A 24,652-nucleotide genomic window follows, 5' to 3' on the forward strand; every position below is an offset into this window, starting at 1 on the left:
TATTTTTAAAATTCATTAATAAATGTGCAAAGTAAGAATCCTTAACTGAGACTGTTGTTTAGGAGTTTGATGGTAGATGGGTAGCAACTGTTCCTGAATCTGGTGGTATGAGTCTTGTGGCACCTGTCACTCTGCTGATGGCAACAGTGAGAACAGAGCAAGTTTGTGTGGTGTGGATCCTTGATCGCTGCTGCTTTCTGATGGCAACATTCCAAGTAGATTTTCATGATGGCGGCGAGAGTTTTGCCTGTAATGTACTAGCCTATGTCCACTACCTTTTGCAGGGCTTTCCACTCAGAAATATTGATGCCCCTACACCAGGTTGTGATAAAAAAAAACCATAGAATGTTTACAGCACAGAAGCAGGCCCTTCGAGTCTGTGCCGATCCATTTTTCTGCCTAGTCCCACTGACCTGCATCTAGTCCATAGTCCTCCATAACTCTGCAATCCGTGTACCCATCCAAATTAAATGTTAAAATTAAGGCTGCATTCACCATGTCAGCACACTACACATCTGTAGAAGTTTGTGAAGGTTTCCGATGTCACACATGGGAAAAACTTCCCATGCTAAACTTCCTTTAGCTCCTAAGGAAGTAGGGGTGCTGACATTCTTTCTATGAGGTCCCATGTCCATTAGTTGAGTTTATCTAAAAACTGGAACCGTACGGAACATTGTGTATTCATAAACATAAAAACATCTATTATATTTATCAGACTTTGGATTAATTTGTTAACATTACATTTGAATGGGTGATGAGCCTTAGAAAGGAAAAAACAAATATAAAGCAACTGATGTTCGACAAGAGGCTAGATCAAATCTTGATTCAATTCTAATTATAATGCTGTCATTTCAACTGTCATGAAATCAATGGCAAATAAGTGTATTTGTAGACCAGATCAAATTTATGTATCACAAAATACCTACAACAGTGAGAAGGGTTCTTTTGCAAGCAGACCAACATGTTGCCTCTAACATCACACATAGCAACCTATAGAGGGTATAAGATGACAGTGAAAAGGAAGACCAATTATCCATAAGCAGAGACAACATGAGAGCATGGTTATATGGTTCATTTAGGAGACTGATGTCGGCCGGGATGAGACTGTCTTTAAGCTTCTTGTGGCATGCTTTCACACTCTTAAGCCTTCTTTCCGATGGCAGGAGGGAGATTAGTGTATTCAGGCTGTGTTGGGTTTTTGTTTGTTGGCTGCTTTTCCTCGAAGCAGGAAATATAGGTAGAATCCATGTGGGGGAGGGGGAGGGGGTTATCTCTGTTTTAAGCAGCATTCATTGCATTCTGTTGTTTCTTCTGATCTTGAACAGAACAGCTCCCATACCACATTGTGATGCATCCAGCAAGTATGCTTTCATTGGTGCCCTTGTAGAAATTGAGGATCAAGGGGGATGTTCTGAACTTTCTAAGTCTTCAATAAAAGTAGAGACATTGATGTGGTTTCTTGATTATCATGTCATGGAACTTGTCACAGGTCAGGTCATTGGAAATATTTTATTCCTAGAAAATTGACTCTGCCTCTACTCTTTCCAATTTAGCACATTAATGTGGGCAAGGATGTGTACTCTGCCCCCTCTCCTGAAGTCCATGATCATCTCCTTATTGATGTTGAAAGATTATCTTCACACCATGCTACTAGACTTTCAGTCTCTTCCATCTCATTGTTATTTGATACTCATTTCACTACTGTAGTGTTATCTGCTATTTTTTTTATATGGAGCTGGGGGTGATAGTTAGCTATACAGTTGTGTTGAGGGAGTATCGTTGGTACTGAGTACACATCCTTGAGGAGCATCGGAGTTGAGTGTGATTGTGGAAAAGGTGTTCTTACTCATTTTACTGATTGTGGTCTGATAGATAGGAAGTCAAGGAAGAGGAGAACCCTGAAGCCTAGATCCTGAAGATTGGGAATGAGTCTGCTCGTGGCGATGGTATTGTTTTTTTTGTTCAATTGTCTATCTCCTTGGAAACCATGTGCTCTAGGACCAAATGAAGGGTGAGGGAGATGGCATCTGTTGTGCATCTGTTTGGTTGATGGGCAGATTAAAGTGGGTCAAGGTTGGCTGGTAGGCAAACCCCACAAAGTCCTTCTTGATGGTGTGTACACAGAAACTGGTTCTCGAGTCTTTTCGTTAGCTTTTGTAGTGGTTCAATTCTTTGCTCACGTTTGAATAGAATTACTATGGTACTTTTTGTATCCTCAGTAGCTTTGTAGTTCTACTACTTTGCAGTCAGATGGAGGGCATTTATAATCTTGTGCATGTAATCGGTTATTCCTATTCTAAATAATTTTATGCAATTGCATGGTGTGAATTTGTATTTGGAAACTGTCATTTTGTATTTCTATATGCCGCTTCAGTTGCCTGTGAAAATTTATTTAAATTTTTTGCCAAAAGGTATTTTAATTACTAAAGGTTTTTGGTATTTCTGTGCTATGTTAACTGTAGTAAATGGCTCAATAATCTCAAATTTAAGCAAAACATCAGGCTTCTATTACTTTATTCTCTGTGTTTTTTGTTTTGAAGATTGATCTATTGTTCATATTTTGCGATGATGTCTTGTATTTTTACATTTTCTGTTAAAATTAGTACTTTTAAAATGCAGTACTTTTTATTAATCAAAGTGGCTTACACCTTATTGTATGGATATTTTTGTAGCAGTACTCAAGTCTTGGAGAAACTCTGGCAGGTCACACCCAAAATGTCGACTACCTTTCCCTTCCCATGGGTGCAGCATGGCCTACTGAGTTTCTCCAGCAATTTCGTCTATTGCTCTCGACCTCAGCATCAGCAGATTTTTTTAACCTGGATATTTTTGTTGCAGTGTCCATATCGATTTATTTTCATTGGTTTTGATTGCACAAATACTATTGAATTCTACAAATACAATGCAGTGAGGATGGGAAGGCAGATACTATGAATTCAATAGGAATACAAAGTAGTATTCTGCTAGAGTGGAAATTTTGTTTACTCATGTAAAAGTGCTGGATGGTGTTTGAAGCATTTCATGAGGTTTGATACATGGTAAACTCCTTCAGTCTTGTAATTTTTGAACTCTGCTATGTATAAGACTCAGTGGTATCACTAGGGCTGTTGTCACCCAGTGCAGTAACTCATGGTATCACACCCCCTCTCCCCCCACCCCCCAGTGGACCTCCTCCTATATTTGGACTGATGTTACTCGTAAATTGTAATTCCTGCAGCGACAGCCGGGGAGACAGGGCTTCACATGCGAATCGTCTCCATAATGCCAACCATGCATCCCAAGGGTCCGTGCTAAGATGGTGCTGGACCCCCCCCTCAACCTTGTGGACGAAGCCCATGAGCTGAGAAACACGTCTGGGGTGTCATGACGTCGCTTCCAGTTTTGGGATGGGTGAACCAGAAGTGACTTAAAAAGTAGGCTGAAAAGGGAATAAAACAGTTTTTCTGCTCATCTCAACTAGAAGCAGGCGTTTTCCTTTGTAGCTTTGCCTCCAGAAAATGCCACAATTCCCGTCTTTGAACCCAACACAAAGGCTGACGAACCAGCACTGAGTGTGGTTGCCATTAGGCTGCCAGCGTTCTGGCCACACAGACCACGCGCGAGGTTCATTCAGGCCGAGGCACATTTCAACCTATGCAATACGACTCGCGAGGCTACCAAATGTTGGCACGTCGTCACATCACGAGACGAGGAGTCGGCCACTAAAGCTAAACTTTTCTGAGCAATCCTCCAGCTGAAGGTCAGTACAAGGCTTTCAAGGCCCATTTCCTACAGACTTTCACCACACCGAGCAGGAGAGAGGCAGGTGTCTCCGACATCTAGACAAACTTGGGGACAGGTCCCCATGTGAACTAATGGCCGAAATGCTCACGTGAGCTGACGGACACTCCAAGATTCAAAAGTAAATTACCATAGAGTTTTAGCCTTGTATGTATATTGATATAAATGAAAGCTGTGCTGACAAAAAAATGTTTTTGTTGTTATAAGTAACTACAGGAATTTTTTTTTAAAATAATACATTTCTGCTGAAACACTGCACCTCCCCTAGTGACGCCAGTGATAAGACTATTATTTTACAGTATGTATACGTCGCTTAAACTCAAATTAATACACAAAACTCAGCAAGTCCCGCAGCATCCATAAGAGGCAAAGATATTTACCAACATTTCAGGCCTGAGGCCTTTGTCAAGGTATGAGCAAAAAGCAGGCAAGAACCTGATTTAAAAGGGAAGGGGGAGGACCACAGCCAACATCCAAGAGGCCATAGGCAGATGTGGATAAGATGGCAGGAGAGAAAAGCTGAAAATTGGTTGCGGAAGGTGGTTAGTTCTGTGAGTGCAGAGCTGGATGAAGGGAGACAGGGCAGATGTGCGGAAAATGGAGGATATGTGAATAAGGGCAGACTTGATGGTAGTAGAGGGAAAGCCACATTTTATGACTGAGGAGGACATCTTGCCTCTCACATGGAAGACCTCATCCTAGGAGCACAGAGAACTCTGTTCTTTCTCCATCACATAGTCTTCCAGGACAAGGTCTTCCCCTCTACTACTATCAACTCTGCCCTCACCTGGATATCTTCCATTTACCACACATTTGCCCTGTCGCTTAGGCACAGCAAGCATAGGATTCCTCTTGTCCTTGCATATCACCCACCAGCCTTCAGATGCAATCCCCACCACCTACAACATGATGTCACCACCAGACACATTTTCTCCTCTCTGCCTTCCGCTGGGACCACTCCCTCCGTGATTCCCTCCTCCACTCCTCCTTCCCACCAATTCCCTCATTGATACCTGCACCTTGACTGCAAGAAATGCTACACTTGTGCTCACATCTTTTCCCTCACCACCAGTTTTCTCAAGGGAAGCAGCATTTCACCTGTGAATCTGCACAGGTAGATTGCTCTACATCGGAGAGACTGGGAGTTCACTTAGTTGAGCACTTTTGCTCTGTCTGGTGCAATAGCAGGTATCTCCCAATAGCAAACCATTTCCATTCCCCTACCCATTACCATTGCTGACATGTCTGTTTATGGTCTCGCGCAAATTGGAGAAACAACACCTCGTGTTCTGTCTGGGCAACCTCCAGCCAGGTGGCATTAATATTGACAACCAATTTCCTTTGGGCCTCCCCTGTGTCTCCTTTTCTCTAGCCTCTGTCTGTCTCTCTCCCCCCGCGCTCTCTCCCCCGCTCTCTCTCCCCCGCTCTCTCTCCCCCGCTCTCTCTCCCCCGCTCTCTCTCGCCCACGCTCTCTCCCCGCTCTCTCTCCCCCTCTCTCTCCCCCGCCCCCCCCACGCTCTCTCTCCCCCACTCCCTCTTTCCTTCAGGTCTGCATTCACAGTTGCCACTATTCACCAATCAATTCTTAGCTTCTCTTTTCCCCTTTTATCCACGTCCACCTATGCTCCTGCCTATGCCCTTTCTTCCCTCTTCCCCCTGCCTTTTTGTTCAGGTGCCTGCTTGCTTTTTGCAAAGGGCTCGGACCCAAAACGTTGATTATATGTCTTTGCCTCCTGTGGATGCTACAGGACCTGCTGAGTTTATCCAGCAATTTTGTGTGTTAGATACAGTCACAGGGTCTGTAAACTTTCTTTTTTTCACCTCAAACTCAAAATTATTTTTTTATTATGATTTTAGGCTCTGCAGAAACTGACAACGCAATACCTCAAGAGGGACTGGATTGGATTAAAGATTGATGAAAAAAGTGAACACAACAGGTAAAAGTTCTTTGTGGGGGGGGAAAAAAACAATTCAAGTGCAGGTGGCATGTTAAGTTTGGCTTTTTTAAGTTTCTGGGTGTGTGCATATGATCAGGACTATTATATATCAATAAAATTGTGCAGGTAGTCACTGTCATTGAATAGCTCTTGTATTCTTGCACACAGAATCAGCATTTGAATAGCTGTTTAATTAATCTGGTATTAAAAGCATATTTGACCCTTGGTGATGATATTTGTTTGCAGCATTTAACAAAAGGTGATCAACCACTTCATCAAAAATATCTGAAAATGTATGAATAATTCTATGCATTTTAAAGACAATTTAAAGGAAGTTTCTCACTAGAGTATTGACATTTAAAATACCCACTCTTGATATACAGTACAACTCTGATTAACCAAAATTAGATTCTCTGAAATCCTCATTGATCCAAAATTTTTTCGGGAGCCGAGCTGACCTCACAAGTTGAAAAAAAATTCACTTGACATGAAATTAAAATGATGATTGTCCACGTTTCAGGTAACTCCCCCTCCCTTTTTCCATTTCTTCTTTACCTTCCCCTAATGATTTTTCTCTCCAACTCTCCCTCTCAAAATGTGTGCCACTGTCTTCCAGCCGCAAGTGGTCGGAAGAATCCTTTGTCCCGGGGTCATCAGGAGAGCAGCCTCCCGCGCAGGAGCAGGGTCGTCTGGTTCCTGGGCAGGAGTGGGGACATCGGGCTCCTGGGCAGGAGTGGGACCTTGGACTCAGTGGCGTTCCCTTCCCTCCCTCCTTCCTCGGCACCCCAGATGCCAACATTGATTCTGAATCCTCTCCTCTGCTTATTTCCTCAGTGCATGTGTGTGGTAAGCCTATGGGAGAATTTGGAGTTGGGAGCACTGGGGAGACAGGAACCTGCCGACTCACGAATGAGTGTTCCACTGGCCTGGGAAGCCTCCCCGGGGATCAGCAGCGGTGGTGGGTTTGTGTTGGGGATCAGCAGCGGCAGTTGGGTGGTCTCAGTGATTGGTGGCCGATTTGGGTTCGACTCGGTGATCACCGGTGGCCAGCATTTTTTTTGGTGATAATTAAACATTATTTTAATGCTTAAAAAAGCTTTGAGTTTGTTGTTGGTACTGGGCTGTTTTTAAAAAATGACCAGTTCTCGGAAAAAATCATTTATCTGACATAGGGCTGGTTCCGACCATTTCGGATAATTGGAGTCGTACTGTATTTGATTTCAATGAAAAATCGGTCAATATTTGTTATATTTCATTTGATTTGCATTGAATCCAAAGGAAAAGCATTAATCTTAACTGTGTAAGTCATTCCCCAATTAAATGTAGACCCACCAGAATTTATTCATAAATAAAAGTTTATATTCAATTTTACTATTTATTTATTTCTGTCACAATGTAATTTTCTGGGCATGACTGTTCTAAGGCCTGATGGTGAAGCATGTCGGTGTGAGGCTAAATGTAAACTTGAGGAACAGTTCATCATTATTCCTTGTGGGCAGCTGAAAAGATAACCACATGGACCAATATTATTTTTTCTAATTTTAGGTAATGCTTATTCCTCTATTTCCATCTCTTTAGCTACTCCTGCACTTTTTGTCTGTCTGCCTGTCTCTTTTTTTCAACTTTCTCCAAACCCCCTTATTAATGATTTTTCCATCTCCACTTCCCACGCTCTGTCTTGTTGTCTTATCGCCTTGGCTTCTCCCTGAGCTTTTCCCCATTTATATGTGTGTTTTCACCTCATCTGACTCTTGACATAATACATTAATTGACCATTTCTACCATGGATGCTGACTAACTTGCTCTACTCCTCTAAAGATCCTTTGTCTAATAAGTTTAGTAAACATCTATTGGACTCCCTCTTTTGCTTGACCTCCTTTCCTCCTGTAGGGAGACCATACCTATACATATTATTTCAGGTCGATTTTACTCGGTGCCTTCTATAATTACATTAAGACATCCTAATTATATCCTCTTCTCACATATTATTATTTGTATAAATGGGCACTCACAACCCTTTGAATGCCAGCCTTTTCAATCTCTTGTCATTTCAAAAATGTACTCTGCCTATCTTTTTTTTCTGACAATTTTTCCACATTTGTATTCCATCTCCCATCCTGTCACTTGTTCACTTAAACTGTGGATATATCCTGAAACCTTTCTTCATGACCCTCAGCCCACAGTATTACCTATCTTGAAAATACAGGGATATTTAATGTTTAATCCCTTGCCATTTGATGTAATTATGGGCAGCTGGTGCCTCAGTATCCACCCTGTTGGCACCCTCCACATTACTGCCTCCCCACTCAAAGTAGTTTATGCTTATTCTGGATTTCTTCCTGTTGATCAACTTTCATTTTCATATCCCAATTCCATGTCTGATGATTTTGTGTACAACTCTCTTGTTTTGCACCTTACCAAAGGCCTTCTGCATATCCAAATATACAGGAACCCATGACTGTCCCACATCTGCTGGTTACAGCTTCAAGGCTCAAATGAATGTGAGGTGTTTTCATGGACAATGAATTACTCTTCCACTCAACTTTCAGAACGTAGAACATTTTTAGCGCAGCACAGGCCCTTTGGCGCACAATGTTGTGCCGACGTTTGTAAACGTGATTTAATCCTTCCCTCCCTCACTGTCCATAACTCTCCATTTTTCTTGCATCCATGTGTCTATCTAAGGATCCTTTAAATGTTCTGATTGTACTAGTCTCCACCACCCTGGCAATATATTCCAGGCACCCACCTCTCTGTGAGAGTGTGTATGCATCTGTTTAAGGTGTGTGTGTATCCAGGCAATATCCTGATAAATCTCCTCCACACCCTCTCTACAACATTTATATCCTTCCTGTAATGAGGCAATCAGAACTGAAAGCAATAGTTTTAAGTGTGATCTAACGAGAGTTTTATAGAGCTGCAACATTACTTCATGACTCTTGAATTCAATCCTGACTGATGAAGGCTAGCACACCTTGCACCTTTTTAACCACCCAATCATCATGCACAGCAAACTTGGGGGATCCATGGACATGAATCTCTAGATCCCTCTGTTCCTCCACACTGTTAAGAATCCTGCCGTTAACTATGTATTCCACTTTCAAGTTGGTCTTTTCAAATTGTGTCATTTCACACTTTCCTGGATTGAAATCCATCTGCCGCTCTCTCTGCCCAGCTTTGCATTTTCTCTATTCCGTTTTCCTTTGATGACATTGACATTTTAAGGAATTGAATTTGAAAGTTTGAAACACTGAAGAAAGAAATCAGCAATGATGCAAGAATAATGAAAATGTAATACAATAGTAGTGATTCCCTTAAATTTTTTTGCCATCTGTCTCCACATTTTGTATTTAGTGGCAAAATTTAGCTAATTTCACATATGCTATACTGGATGCAATAAAAAGTTCCAAGGTAAAGGTATCATTAAATGTGCAGTTTTGGTAGATTCTACCATATTTCTTTTTAAGATATTTTTATTGAAGTTTGCCATAATATAAAAATTAAACAATACAATGATATATTGAAATACAAATGACAAGAAAAAGAAAAAAAGCACCCCTATTAATTCAAAACCTCTGCCACTATACAAGGCTGGAGAAAAAAAAACCAACGTGGGTGTTAAGTGCTGACAACCTGGAAGTAGCACAGCACTAAAGTGTATAACAACCCTTAAACATTAGATTGTGATAATGGGCCCCTTTTATGGAGCATGCCTTTAAGAAATTAGTATTTGAATCTTTAATGGCTTTTTTTTTCTAAACTTAAACAAGTCATAATATCATTTAACCATTGTGTGTGGGTTGGTGGAGTGCTATCTTTGGATTTAATCAAAATTTCCCATCTGGCTATCAATGAAGTAAAAGATAAATTTCATTTTTGAATTGAAGTCAATAAAAAAATCAAAATCTTGAAATCATCTGAAAAGAACAATTGAAGGGCAAGGTTCCAATTTAACCTTAGAATCACCATTAATGCTTGAAAAATATCTTTCCAATATTTTTCTAAATGGGGCAAGTCCAAAACATGTGAAGCCTCAGCAATTTTACATTAGTCTCATGGAGGATTTATATCAGAATAAAAATGAGATAATTTAACTTTGGACATATGTACTCTATGGACCACTTTAAATTGCAATAAGCATATTCATGTATAAAAGGAGCCAGTATTAATCAAATTACAAATTGAATCCCAGACCCTATCAGAAAATGAAAGATTCAGATCCTGTTCCTAGTCTCTCTTGATCTTAACTAATGAGGCCATTTTTAAATAAAGAAAATTGTTATAGATTTGTTATAAATGATTCTACCACTTTATTCAAATGTTTACGTAGAAAATATCGTGGTACTCTGTTCAGCTGAAATTGGTCCAAATCCAGAAGGACAGAATTAAAATGTTTGCGTAACCTGGCATTTCCAAGTTTTCCTTTTAATTAACACAATTTCTCACAACTAGTGGAGGGGGAGAAAACCCCACAAAACAAGAAAAGTAACAATCTTTTTTTTTAAATTACAGAAGCATTCTTGCAGTATGGAAATCCTATCTAGAAGGAACCTTGCATTTGGCCCAATCTCGAATCATTGCATCTGAAAACTATAGGAATCACATCTTGGAACCTGCTAAAATTGTAAAAAGCATTAAAGAACAGCAGCTGAAAAAGGTATTTGCAAATTGATATTGCTAAATGTCTTCTCCTTAACCAATTAATTTTGTAGAGCTATGCAAAATACAAATACCTTTGAAATTCCATTTTTCTGCAGTGTTAACTTTTCATTCAAGTTTGTTTCATAGTGCAGAGGGAGACTATTAAACCTTTTTAATTTTTATCCCATCAGAGGATTCCCTTCAGACCATTTAGGTTTTCTTTATTATGGCCCTGCAATTCTCCTTTGATTTATTTGCCACTTACCTAAACAAGGAGGTAGCCAATTAAAGCATCAATATTCAGATATGGGAAGAAACTGGAAAAGCTAGCAGAGACTGCAAACTTCACTATGCTATTCATATACATTTTCCCATTATAAATTAACTTGAATCAATTTCTATTTTCATTGGACTATTTTTTACCAGAGCAAGCAAAGCAGCCTTTTGAGTCAGCTGTTTATTGAGAATATGAAAGAACTGATTAGATAGTTTGTTTTAGGAGTCTGCTATTAAACAATCGCTAATAATGTATATCCTGTCCATTATAGCCAAGTGAAGTTGTGAGATATTGGCCTGGATAAGACATTGATGTCATTTTGCATCTTCTCAGTAAATTGGGAAGATTTTGCAGAGGCGGTGTTGAACTGTTTCCAGTTAATGATTAGCATTATTTTGCTGGACTGGAAATATACTAAAACTGGGCTCTGAAACATGAGAATGGAGTTGGTCACTCAAGCTAGAAATTGATCTCTCATTCTCACCATATCCTGGACACTCTTTATGCTTTAAATGTACATTGGCCACCATCTTGAATATATTCATTTTTTTCTGTCTCCTCAGCTTTCTAGCAAAAAGAAATCCAGAGATTTATGACTCTGAGAAAAGAAAATACTCCTGATCACCATCTGAAATGGGTGATCTATATTCTGAAATTTTGCGCTTAGTTTTGAGATATCCCATAAACAAAATGTCCTCTTGACATTGTATGCTAATCCTCAGATTTTTGTTTCAATAAGATCACCTTTCAATCTTTTCAAAATGCTGCCAAAAATGGATATTTATAATGTATTATGTACGCTGCATCTTGCTGAACTGTGACATTCTCATCTGAGAGAAGGATTTTGTGAAACACGAGGTCAATGTAAGCAATAATAGCAAATTGAAATTAAAGAAAACAAATTAAATTGCAAAACAATTGATTTGATTTTTCTTATGCCATAAATGCTGCTTTTAAATAATATCTTAGATTCATGAGACCATGGTGCAGAAATTCAGTGGGGTGAATGTAGAGAAATTATTTCAAGATTCAAGATTCCTTGTCATGTAATAAAACAGGTGTAACCTTGTAAAAATTTTCTTTAGTCTGATGTAAAGCAGGCAGATTTGTCATCAGCAGAAATTGCCTGAAGTGCCTCTATAGTCAGAGAAAGAGAAGCAAAAGGGAATCTCCCCAGAGTCACCAAGTGTTTATACATTTGCTTCCAGTGCTCCCTCCAGTCCAATCTTTTGGTAACCCGAGCTCCAGATCTGGCACTCTCAGGAAGTCTTCAATGCCCTCGGCACCCTCTCACTGACATCCAGTTCTGATACCTGGTACCCCTTCAGTCAGTCTCGAGCCAATTTCAATTTTAAATGCACTTTCTCATTTCTTTTGTTATTAACTTTGCTGATGGCTAGCTTTAGTGAGTAGATGTCTCCTGATGGATTTTCTAGAGTGTCACCACTATTCGGTGAGTGTTGCATTTTGCTTGTGCAATCAGCTCTCATTATATTCGTAATGCACTTTTAATGGAATGATTTAGTGACTTGAAGGTCAGAATTATTCTTGGCTGTTTGCTGGTTCAGTTTATAAAATTTGCACACTTCACTAACTGAATTGGTAGATTTGGATTTCTTTTCTCCACTTTGTTTCTTTTTCCTGAAACAAACAGTTAATCTTTCTTGGGGTTGCATTCTTGACCATTTCCTTCTGTGCTTTTACTCTGCTTTTCTGCATCCACAATTTATTTTAGCATTTTGTCTTCTCTGTCAATAGAAAGATAAATAATATTTCTACTCCGTAATTTTCCAATGAGGAATTCCAGCCTTGGGGGACGTCACGTGATACCATGAGAAGCACCACGCACCCTATCGACTCTTGCAGGATCAATTTTAAAATTCTATATTAAGAAAAGTTTTTATAATAAAAACTACTTTAAAGTTAATTTAAGGTAATCAACAAAAGAAAAAAGATGTCACCTAAAAAAAAATCCAAAATTAACACCTACCAAAAAATCGGAAGAAAGAAAGAAGTTGAGCCTACCTTGTCAATGAAGAAGGCCACTGAAGTCCTCTCTGGATCCATCATTGAAGTCCCTGGTGAGGGACCTTCCTCTGGAGCCTTCTCAGTGATGTTCTGCAAAGATGACATTGGAGGAAAAACAAAAACTGTATCAAGCATGCGCGAGAAGTCAGGCTGTGTGGTATAGAATTTAAGAAAAGTTGGAAAAAAAAGCAAGACTCTGGATAAGAAGATGACACTTCTCCAGTGGAAGAGGCTTCAGAAGAGTATGAGAGTGAAGAAGAAATGTCAAGTTCAGAAGAGGAACGATTTAGAGGCAAGAAAAAGATTTTTAAGAAAGAAATTAATAAGAATGAGACTAAAATAGATGGACTTACTGAAACTTTGGAGAATAATTTTAAATTGTTGACTGCAGAATTGAAGCAAGTTTAAACAGATTTGATAGTTGAAAGTGGATAATGCTTTAAAGATGATAAATACTGCCTCAGAGAGAGTCGATAAATTGGAAATAAGATTCAAGAAGTACAACAAAATAATAATGAAGTGATATTTAAACATCAGAAATAAATAAAACTTTTAAGGAATTATATGAAAAAATTATAAACATCTGTATCATTGCAAGATGAAGCAGTTATAGATGAATATTTGTCACAAATTATATTACCGAGACTAACTGAAACAGATAAAGATGATTTAGATAGACTTCTTACTGAACAAGAGATCTATGATGCACATAATTGTTTCCAAAATAATAAATTTCCTGGAGTAGATGGATTTCCAGTTGAATTTTATAAAGAATTTAAATATTTATTAATTCCTTTATTTATGAAGGTAATAGAACAAGCCTTTAGATCTCATAATATTCCAGAAATTTTTTCAACAGTGATAATTACAGGTTATTCCTAAAAAAAGATAGAGATCCATTAAAACCAGCTTCATATAGTGCTATTTCATTGTTAAATGTTGACTATAAAATTATTGCAAAGGTATTAGCAAATGGAATTAATGATTATGTTCCTGAATTAATAAATATGGATCAAGCAGTTTTTGTTAGAAATAGACAAACTTCTTTATTTAAACATAATACATACAAAAAAATACACTAAAATACTACTAATACATTTTAACCCTCCTCCCCCTCCCATAATCCCCTTATACAAATCTTTATATACCCAAGGAGCCAAAAGAAATATACAAAAATTATAAGTACTGCTATGGAGTATATTACATCCTTAACAGCAATTTTAAAAAACTACTTTTAAGCTATGTCCAACTCCACACATTTCAGATAAGGAGTCCACATTTTAAATAAAACAAAGAATAGTTATTATATAAATTATGTTATTTTATCTAAATGAATACAGGATCTTAATTCAGAATGCCATCTTTGAATATTTAATTCCACATCATTCTTCCAAGTAACTGCAATACATTTCATGGCTACTGCCAAAGCTAACCGAATAAATGCCAGTTGAAATTTTTAAAGTCTCAAACCAGTTGTTAAGGTTGTAAAATACTCCATTAAGAAAAATAATGGATCAAAAGTTTTATTTCAGAAATGTATGCTTTATTACAAGAAAAAATGATTACATCAGATTTAAATAAAATGAAAAATAAATAGGAAGATAATTTATCAATATTGTTATCTTCGAAAGAATGGATGACTACGTGTGAACATAAAAATAGACAAACTTCTGAAAATATAGTAAGACTATTAAGTATAATTCATTTAGCCCAAAAATAAAAAGGACTTAAGTATAGCAGTATCTTTAGATGCAGAAAAAGCTTTTGATAGGTGAGAATGGGATTTTTTTCATTTAAAGTTTTGGTTAAGTTTGGTTTTGGACCGAATTTTGTAAACTGGATTAAAGCTCCTTATTATTTCCTCCTCATTTCTGTCCTAAATTTATTACCCTGAATCTTGAGGCTATGACCCTTAGTTCTGGTCTCACCTTCCAATGGAAACTTACCTTCCTCAATCTTTCTAATTTTATATTTTTCCATAAGATTCCTTCTCATTCTTCTAAATTCCAGTGAGTACATTCCCAGGTGATTCAATCGCTCCTCATAGGCCAACCCTTTCATCTCTGATATCAACTTGCTGAGCCTCCTTTGGATCACCTCTAAAGCTAGTGCATCCTTCCTCAAATAAGGAGACCAGAATTGCACAGGGTACTCTAGATGCAGTCTCACCAGTACTTTGTACAGTTGTAGCATAACCTCCCTGCTCTTAAACCTTGCATGGAACGCTCTTGCCAATATTCCAATTCCTTTGCTACCTAGGTTGCGTCCCTTACTTTAAATTTTAAGTTTGACTTCTCACCCAAAATGTAGTTCCTACTGAGCTCAAATGCCCTTATTTTTGAAGATAGCCAAATTTCTTGTGGGAGGAAATCCAGACAAAATGACCTGGAAGTTCCATTTTAATCTAAAACATTCTTCAGTTCCCAGAGTGCAGGTAGCCCACATTTAAACAAAAGAACCTGATTGCCAGGTTTCTTTTTTTTTATTTTTATTTTTTATTTTTCACACTATGAACCATACTGACCAAAATACACACAAACATTTCCCTCTTGAATATACACAGTGTCATTTTCTCCCCTGTTCCCCCCTCCCTTCCCTCCCTCCTTCACCCCCCCCCCCACTCACTCAACGTTCAACATATATGATACATTAAACCCATTAAACAATGTCATCACTCAATGAAAATAAACAAGAAATTTGTGTCTTCTACTTTTACATACTGGGTCAGTTCATTTCTTCTTCTCCTTCTGTCATTTTAGGCGGTGGAGGTCCGCGGTAGGACTTCTCTGTTGTGTTCCATGTACGGTTCCCAAATTTTTTCGAATACTGTGATGTTATTTCTTAAATTATATGTTATTTTTTCCAATGGAATACATTTATTCATTTCTACGTACCACTGCTGTATTCTCAGGCTATCTTCTAATTTCCAGGTTGACATATAACATTTTTTTTGCTACAGCTAAGGCTATCATAATAAATCTTTTTTTGTGCTCCATCCAAATCGAGTCCAAGTTCTTTACTTCTTATATTATTTAGAAGAAAGATCTCTGGATTTTTTGATATGTTGGTTTTTGTGATTTTATTTAATACCTGGTTTAGATCTCTTCCCAAAACTTCTCCAATTTCTCACATGCCCAAATTGCATGTACTGTTGTTCCTGTTTCCTTCTTACAGCGAAAACATCTGTCTGATACTGTTGGGTCCCATTTATTTAACTTCTGGGGCGTAGTGTATAGCCTGTGTAACCAATTATATTGTATCATGCGTAACCTCGTGTTTATTGTATTTCTCATAAAATTGTTTTTCGGGAAATAAATTATTATCTTTTGAACAAGTGAAGGACAAATATGGTATAACTTACGGTACAATGTTTGCATACCACCAACTGAAAACCTACTTGAAGGACAAATTGGGAAGCAGACTGAGGTTACCAGAAGGAAGCAGCTTTGAATATGTGATTACTGAAACAACAATAATTAAAAGATTTATAACAAACATTTACATCAAACTGCAAGAGAAATAGAAAGAGGAAACAAGCTGTAAACCCAAACAAAAATGAGAACAAGATCTAAACATAAAGATAAAGAATGAAACATGGGAAAAGCTATGCTCCAGAACTCACCAGGTTTCTTGATGAAGGGCTAAAGCCTGAAACTTTGGTTATGTATCTTTATCTTTGCTATATAACAGGGGTTATAAAGCAAAGGCGAGAAATCAGACTGCTCAAACTACAGGGGAATCACGTTGCTCTCCATTGCAGGCAAAATCTTCGCTAGGATTCTACTAAATAGAATAATACCTAGTGTCGCTGAGAATATTCTCCCAGAATCACAGTGCGGCTTTCGCGCAAACAGAGGAACCACTGACATGGTCTTTGCCCTCAGACAGCTCCAAGAAAAGTGCAGAGAACAAAACAAAGGACTCTACATCACCTTTGTTGACCTCACCAAAGCCTTCGACACCGTGAGCAGGAAAGGGCTTTGGCAAATACTAGAGCGCATCGGATGTCCCCCAAAGTTCCTCAACATGATTATCCAACTGCACGAAAACCAACAAGGTCGGGTCAGATACAGCAATGAGCTCTCTGAACCCTTCTCCATTAACAATGGCGTGAAGCAAGGCTGTGTTCTCGCACCAACCCTCTTTTCAATCTTCTTCAGCATGATGCTGAACCAAGCCATGAAAGACCCCAACAATGAAGACGCTGTTTACATCCGGTACCGCACGGATGGCAGTCTCTTCAATCTGAGGCGCCTGCAAGCTCACACCAAGACACAAGAGAAACTTGTCCGTGAACTACTCTTTGCAGATGATGCCGCTTTAGTTGCCCATTCAGAGCCAGCTCTTCAGCGCTTGACGTCCTGCTTTGCGGAAACTGCCAAAATGTTTGGCCTGGAAGTCAGCCTGAAGAAAACTGAGGTCCTCCATCAGCCAGCTCCCCACCATGACTACCAGCCCCCCCACATCTCCATCGGGCACACAAAACTCAAAACGGTCAACCAGTTTACCTATCTCGGCTGCACCATTTCATCAGATGCAAGGATCGACAATGAGATAGACAACAGACTCGCCAAGGCAAATAGCGCCTTTGGAAGACTACACAAAAGAGTCTGGAAAAACAACCAACTGAAAAACCTCACAAAGATAAGCGTATACAGAGCCGTTGTCATACCCACACTCCTGTTCGGCTCCGAATCATGGGTCCTCTACCGGCACCACCTACGGCTCCTAGAACGCTTCCACCAGCGTTGTCTCCGCTCCATCCTCAACATCCATTGGAGCGCTCACACCCCTAACGTCGAGGTACTCGAGATGGCAGAGGTCGACAGCATCGAGTCCACGCTGCTGAAGAACCAGCTGCGCTGGATGGGTCACGTCTCCAGAATGGAGGACCATCGCCTTCCCAAGATCGTATTATATGGCGAGCTCTCCACTGGCCACCGTGACAGAGGTGCACCAAAGAAAAGGTACAAGGACTGCCTAAAGAAATCTCTTGGTGCCTGCCACATTGACCACCGCCAATGGGCTGATAACGCCTCAAACCGTGCATCTTGGCGCCTCACAGTTTGGCGGGCAGCAGCTTCCTTTGAAGAAGACCGCAGAGCCCACCTCACTGACAAAAGGCAAAGGAGGAAAAACCCAACACCCAACCCCAACCAACCAATTTTCCCTTGCAACCGCTGCAATCGTGTCTGCCTGTCCCGCATCGGACTGGTCAGCCACAAACGAGCCTGCAGCTGACGTGGACTTTTTACCCCCTCCATAAATCTTCGTCCGCGAAGCCAAGCCAAAGAAAGATAACAGGGGTGGCCAAACTTGCTTAATGTAAGAGCCACAAACGATAAAACTCAGATGCTTGAGAGCCGCAGGATATGAACAAAATTCACACATATGTTTTTATTGTTACATACACATTTTGTTACAAAAATTTTAAGAACTGCATATAAAATGCAATAATATTTATTCATGCATGTAATTTTTAAACTGTTGTATTAGTTTCAGTTATCACAAAGACACAAATATGTTAAAAAAAGGTAAACCAAAAAATTAAAGATATTTTAATCAGATTTCCACCTTACAAAATTAGTCGGGTGGGCAAGAGACCGACAGTGCGAGTCAGGCGGGCGAGAGACCAGCAGCACGAATCGGGCGGGCGAAAAACCGGCAGCGTAAGTCGGGTGAGCGAGGGGGGGAGACTGCCAGCGCGAGTCGGGCGAGGGGGATCAAAACATAGGGCTTGCGAGCCGCAGTTTGGCCACCCCTGCTATATAAAGTACGCTGTTCGACCCTCTGAGTTTTTCCAGCATTATGTTTTTACCTCAATCACGGTGTCTGCAGAATTTTGTTTTTTTCCTTCCTTTTTGCTTTGTGTATGATATGCCCCTTTCCTGTGGCTGTGCTCTCATAGAAAGTTCCTGGAAGGAACTGTAACAGAATTCTCGTACCATTGAGTTGCTTGGGGTCTCTTTTCTCCACTTTTCTGAGGCAGAGTAGATGGTTCTGGAGGGAAAAGATAATTGCCTATTTGTTAATTGTTTGGTTAAACAGAGTGCATGCCAGATGAGGAGAGTTGTAATCTATGTAGCAGATAGGGAAATATACTCCCTGAAAATTCGTGTCGTTCTGAACTCTGGTCCTTGCATGAGATCTGTAATTTCCCAGCAGCATGATTGATTTCCTTCTCACTCTGATCTATAACGCATGCCAACTCTCCTCGAAGTCTTGACACGCAGCTCTTCATGGAACTTAGTTAAATTATCTTCCCCGACACAGACGGCTCTGTTGCAGGATCTTTATAATGCTGTGACGCTCGGATGCTCTATCTTAATTGTATTTTTAACTTCACTCCAGTCCTCTCCTGTGATATTATTTGCAAATAAACAATATGACCTGCATACCTTCATTGGTGTCCCTGATTTCTACAGCTTATAAGGCAGCTTTTGAATGTGTTCCAAGGGTGTATTTACCTGCCTTTCCAAAGATATGGGTTATACCATTGTGTGTTCTTGTTGCCCTTTCAGTCTATTGCAAGGTGTCAAATTGCAATTGTAGCAATGGGCTACTTTAAAAGAGCAACCAGACTATTCTCAGACATCTGTAGCCAGGTTTTCCACCCATTGCAGTCATGCAGCCAATTGTTTTATCGTCTCCCAGGTAAGGCCAGGATATTCCAGAGCTTCGCCTATATTTGCTCACCCATATAACCATTTACAGAGCAGAAACAGGCCATGTCGGCCTTTCGAGTCTGCACCGGTTCACTAGAACAACTCCACTAGCTCACAATGACCTTTTCCATCCAGCACGGAGCATCTCTGACCCAGTACCATTGGGAAGAAGGTACAGAAGCATCAAAATCAGGACTTCCAGGCTGAGAAATAGCTCCTTCTCACATGTTGTGAGATTGATAAACAGCATCTGTCCAATGCAGAAATCTATGTATCAGGAAGTTTTCACTAAATACCTACTTGAATGCAGCAGTGAAGATGTCTTCAAAATCTATTCTATTTGAATCAAAGCCGATCTTCTAATTGTTGTTACAAGTACTAAAGTTTGGGTGATGACTTTACATTTTCATTTACACTACAGGGTTCTGGCAATGATGCAGTGTGTGCAAATCTCCAAGGACCTTCCACTATTAATAGACTTTCTTTTGCAGATTTATTACATTTGGAAATTTTGGTTACAACCTCACAGAAAAACATTCAATTTACACCTTAATATTAACAATAGACCCTCATCATTATTATTTCTGCTAACCTGCCCACTTACTATGGGTTACCTCAGTATTGTTTTGTGGACACATTAAATCACAGATGTTCCCGTTTCAAAGTAATAGATCATCTAAGTTTGTATTCCTTCTTGACACTAGTTCAGTGTCAGATCTTCTATGTCTGTCTATTAAGAATCCCCTGTAACATAAGGGTGGGGAGCAACAAGGAAACACAGCTGTTTTGTTATTGTTAAAAAATGCAGGAAATGCTTAACAGGTCTGTGCAGAGAGAAACAATTAATATTAATTATGTTTTTATTGGATGACCCTTCATTATTTTGCTTCTGAATGCTATTTGCAGACCTCCTGAGTATTTCTGACAGTTTAAGTTTATCTTCCAGATTTCCAACATCCACAGTATTTTGTTTGGCTTTTATTTGCAGTGATAGTTAATCGTAGGTAATCATGTCATCTTTTGAGGTTGTGTTTAAACAGCTCCCCCCCCCCCCCCCACCTCTCCTAGCTCCTGTTTGCACTAATAGATATGCACTAGTGAATTTGTTTTATTACTTAAGCTATTTAGGAAGTTGCAGTCAAGATTTAGTTTTAATCTGAGAAGTACACTGTATAGTTGTAAGTAACTGTCTTTATTGGATTCTGTGAGTACAGAACAAAAAAGAACTTCAAAATAAGTTAGTGAGGGAACTTGTCTGACTAGCTGCAGCAATGTACTTTAAAAATCTTTTTCTAAGCTAACAATATCATCTATAAAGGTGGAATACATTAAAGTGGTGGAGAAACCCAGCAGGTCATAGAGCATCTATAGGAGGTAAAGAGTAACCAACGTTTCGGGCCTGAGCCCTTCGTCAAGGTATGAGCAAAAGGCAAGCAGGTGCCTAAATAAAAATGTGGGGGGGGGGGGGAGGGTGAAGCAGAGAGAAGGGGCAAAGGAGGAATACATGCTAACAAGTGAGAGTTCATTAGTGGATACAGGTGGGAGGGTAAAAGGGAAAAAAAGCTGAGAAGTGATGTTGGGGAGGGTAGCTCTCAAATAAGAGGTGAGGGAATGAGGAGCTGGGGGAAAGGAAACAGCGATAAGGAAAGATTACGGGAACAGATTTATCAAATTGTAGAAGTTTGTTAATGCCTTGTGGTTGGAGAGAGCCCAGAAAAGATGTTCTTTTCACGAGGGCTTGGCTTATAACGGAACTAAGAAATTAAAAGTTGTCTGCTTTTTTTTTAGCCTTTGGAAAGTTTTTATAAAATGTGAAAACTTTGAAGTAATTAGTGGCAATAATCATACAGTAAAACTCCTGGTATCTGGCACTTACAGGGATTGGGATCACTCATCCCACCTCTTCCTGCCCTGTCTCTTGAAATCTGACCCAATATGTAGTCTTCCACTCCAGGACATCTGAAGAAACATGGATCCCATACCCAGAGATTTCCTCTTTTTCTTGTACTTGATCACTCACCCCATCTTCCCCTGCTTCCACATCTGACTTCTTATTCTGCATCACTTGCATCAACTTCAGCATTGCTCATCACATATTCCCTCCTTCACCTTGTCTACGCTTCCCACTGTAATTTCAGAAAGTGCAAAACTTGTCCCCACCTCTCCAGGGTCCATTGTCTAGGGTCACAAACAGACTTTACAGGTGAGCCAAAGGTTTACATGCACATTGTCCAACGTAATCTAATGTTTGTACTCAGTGTAGCCTCTTCTGCATTGGTGAGATGTATCTGATCTCAGCATCATCCATTATCAGGGGCAGGCCAAACTTAAATTTGAGTAAGAATACATCATATTTATTCTGGATAGCCTGAAACCTAACGCCATGTGTATTGATTTTTAGCCGATTTCACGTATTCCCCCCACCCCCTACATGTGGTTCCACTGTTTCCATTGACTCTTTACCTACTCATGTACTTTTTTCTTTAACTTTTCTTCCCCCCCTCCCTTTCTAGGGGTCTCTCCCTTCACTTGTCTCTCTATTTTTCCTGCCTTGTGTCCTATACCCTATTAGCTCTTGGCCTCTCCTCCAGCTTATTTTCCCTCTTTATTAGATATCATCACTTTTTTTTTTAAAACATTGGTCTTGATAAAAGGTCCCAACCTGAAATGTTCACTGACCAATTCAATGTATAGATGGTGTCTGACCCATTCAGCAACTCATTGTTTGCTCAAGAATCCAGCATCTGCAATCTTTGTATGGTTTTAAAAAATCATTTAAATTTAACTCTGGTTAAAATATTATACTGGTTATTTTGTTGTTTTGTTTTGCTTATAATGCACTCTTGTATTATGGGATGTGGTACAACATCTAATAAAAATCTAGCATTTGTGATTCGTCTGAATCCAAAAAGATTTCCTAGCAGCAGCAGCTTTTTCTTTATTAATCCCAATTTCTCAGCATTACACAATGAGTAATTATCTTTCTCTTTTGTGCAATTAATTCTGCATAATTGTCTTTGGGTTAATGCCTTCAATATTCTTAAAGGAATTGTGGTGCCTTTCCAAGATTTGTCTTTAAATAAACTGAACTGTTTCAGCATTGTCTGCCATTTTGTAGGCCGCATTTGTTTTGTTTTCTGGTTTATGAAAGAAATTGTCAAAAAAAACAAGGACAGGCAGGTAAATATATTTATCAAGCATTTGTCTCTTTCAAGATGTCACAAAGCAGTTTATAGCTAATGAAGTACCTCTGAATTGAAATCACTTATAAAATAGAAACTTTTTATCAACTGACACATAACCATGAATGCAGATGTTAAACTGGGGTGGGGTGAGGTTTGCAATGGAGCCAGGAAGATTCAAAGGTGAATTCATTTAAATTTGGACACAGTTTAGTGCCACTCAAGACTGCTTGTCTGTCATAGTTCCCCACTTCAAAAAGAGATGTCTGCTCAGGCTGCCTGCAGCTATGATGGAAACCTGGACCCCTGAACTTGGTGAATCATCACTGTGTACTCAGTGGGGAGGGAACAACAAGGCATTAAAGGCTGTCAGTAGAGAAGGGACAAGTGGTGAAGCAGGTTACAACTGAAAAGTGGATTTGGACACTCTAGCTGTAGCAGAGTGCAAAGATTGGCAGTGGCTGATTCATGTGTTGACTCACCACCTAGATATGATCATCATGTGTTTCCCTCATTTTGACCACAGCTCTCTGCATCCCAGATATTTCTCGGCAGTCACAAGTTCAATGGCTGGCAGCCACAAAAGCATTTTCAAATCCTTGATTTCATTCATATCCAACTATGGCTTTCATCAGTTTTACAGTATGGCATCAGTCCATTCGGCTCAATTTGTCTTCCTAAACTAGTCCAATTTGCTTACATCTGCCCTACATCCATCTAAATCTATCTTATCCATGTCTAAATATCTTAAACCTTGCAATTATACCTGGTTCTACCACTTCTTCTGGCATCTTGTCCCCCATACTGAACACCTTCTGTGAAAAAGGTTCCCCTCAAGTCCCTTTTAAATCTTTCTCCTCTCACCTTTAAAAAAAACTGACTTTTTGCCCCCTTGTGATTTTATAAATCCGTTAAGGTCTCCCCTCAGTCTCCAATGCACGAAGGAGGAAGGTCCCAGCCTCTTTTTGAATCTTGAACTTGCCAGTCTCTATAATATTCTCATGAATCTTTTCTGCATCCTTTTCTAGATTGATGACAATTTTCTAATAGTTGGGTGATCAGAGCTGTGTACATCAAGTTTGGTCATGACATGTGTATTTATTGCTTGTAGATTCACTTGATATTATTCTTTTAATCTATTCACTTTGCCATTAATTATGCTAGTTTTATCGTGTGTGTTTTAAGAATGGAGAAGCCATTACGATACTAAAATTGAAATGCATTTTGTACTTGTACCATAGTTTTCTTTGTTTCTCTTGTGTCTTGGTGTGAGCTTGCAGGCGCCTCAGATTGATTGATTGAGAGCCATTCAGAGCCAGCTCTTCAGCGCTTGACGTCCTGCTTTGCGGAAACTGCCAAAATGTTTGGCCTGGAAGTCAGCCTGAAGAAAACTGAGGTCCTCCATCAGCCAGCTCCCCACCATGACTACCAGCCCCCCCACATCTCCATCGGGCACACAAAACTCAAAACGGTCAACCAGTTTACCTATCTCGGCTGCACCATTTCATCAGATGCAAGGATCGACAATGAGATAGACAACAGACTCGCCAAGGCAAATAGCGCCTTTGGAAGACTACACAAAAGAGTCTGGAAAAACAACCAACTGAAAAACCTCACAAAGATAAGCGTATACAGAGCCGTTGTCATACCCACACTCCTGTTCGGCTCCGAATCATGGGTCCTCTACCGGCACCACCTACGGCTCCTAGAACGCTTCCACCAGCGTTGTCTCCGCTCCATCCTCAACATCCATTGGAGCGCTCACACCCCTAACGTCGAGGTACTCGAGATGGCAGAGGTCGACAGCATCGAGTCCACGCTGCTGAAGATCCAGCTGCGCTGGATGGGTCACGTCTCCAGAATGGAGGACCATCGCCTTCCCAAGATCGTATTATATGGCGAGCTCTCCACTGGCCACCGTGACAGAGGTGCACCAAAGAAAAGGTACAAGGACTGCCTAAAGAAATCTCTTGGTGCCTGCCACATTGACCACCGCCAGTGGGCTGATAACGCCTCAAACCGTGCATCTTGGCGCCTCACAGTTTGGCGGGCAGCAGCCTCCTTTGAAGAAGACCGCAGAGCCCACCTCACTGACAAAAGGCAAAGGAGGAAAAACCCAACACCCAACCCCAACCAACCAAT

At 39.9% G+C, this 24,652-nt stretch overlaps 1 protein-coding gene across 8 annotated transcripts in view; it reads left to right on the top strand.

Annotated features, from left to right (window-relative positions):
* The window catches only part of LOC138739525 (F-BAR and double SH3 domains protein 2-like), a 272,286-nt gene that overhangs the window by 107,687 nt on the left and 139,947 nt on the right, over positions 1–24,652 (top strand). For all 8 annotated transcript variants that reach the window (XM_069891780.1, XM_069891784.1, XM_069891787.1 and 5 more), the window contains exons 4-5: positions 5,638–5,717; positions 10,230–10,374. In XM_069891780.1, the coding sequence (XP_069747881.1) occupies positions 5,638–5,717; positions 10,230–10,374 (225 nt within the window). The remainder of the gene's footprint in view (positions 1–5,637; positions 5,718–10,229; positions 10,375–24,652) is intronic.

Source organism: Narcine bancroftii, chromosome 7, assembly GCF_036971445.1.
Source record: "Narcine bancroftii isolate sNarBan1 chromosome 7, sNarBan1.hap1, whole genome shotgun sequence".
Taxonomy (NCBI): Eukaryota; Metazoa; Chordata; class Chondrichthyes; order Torpediniformes; family Narcinidae; genus Narcine; species Narcine bancroftii.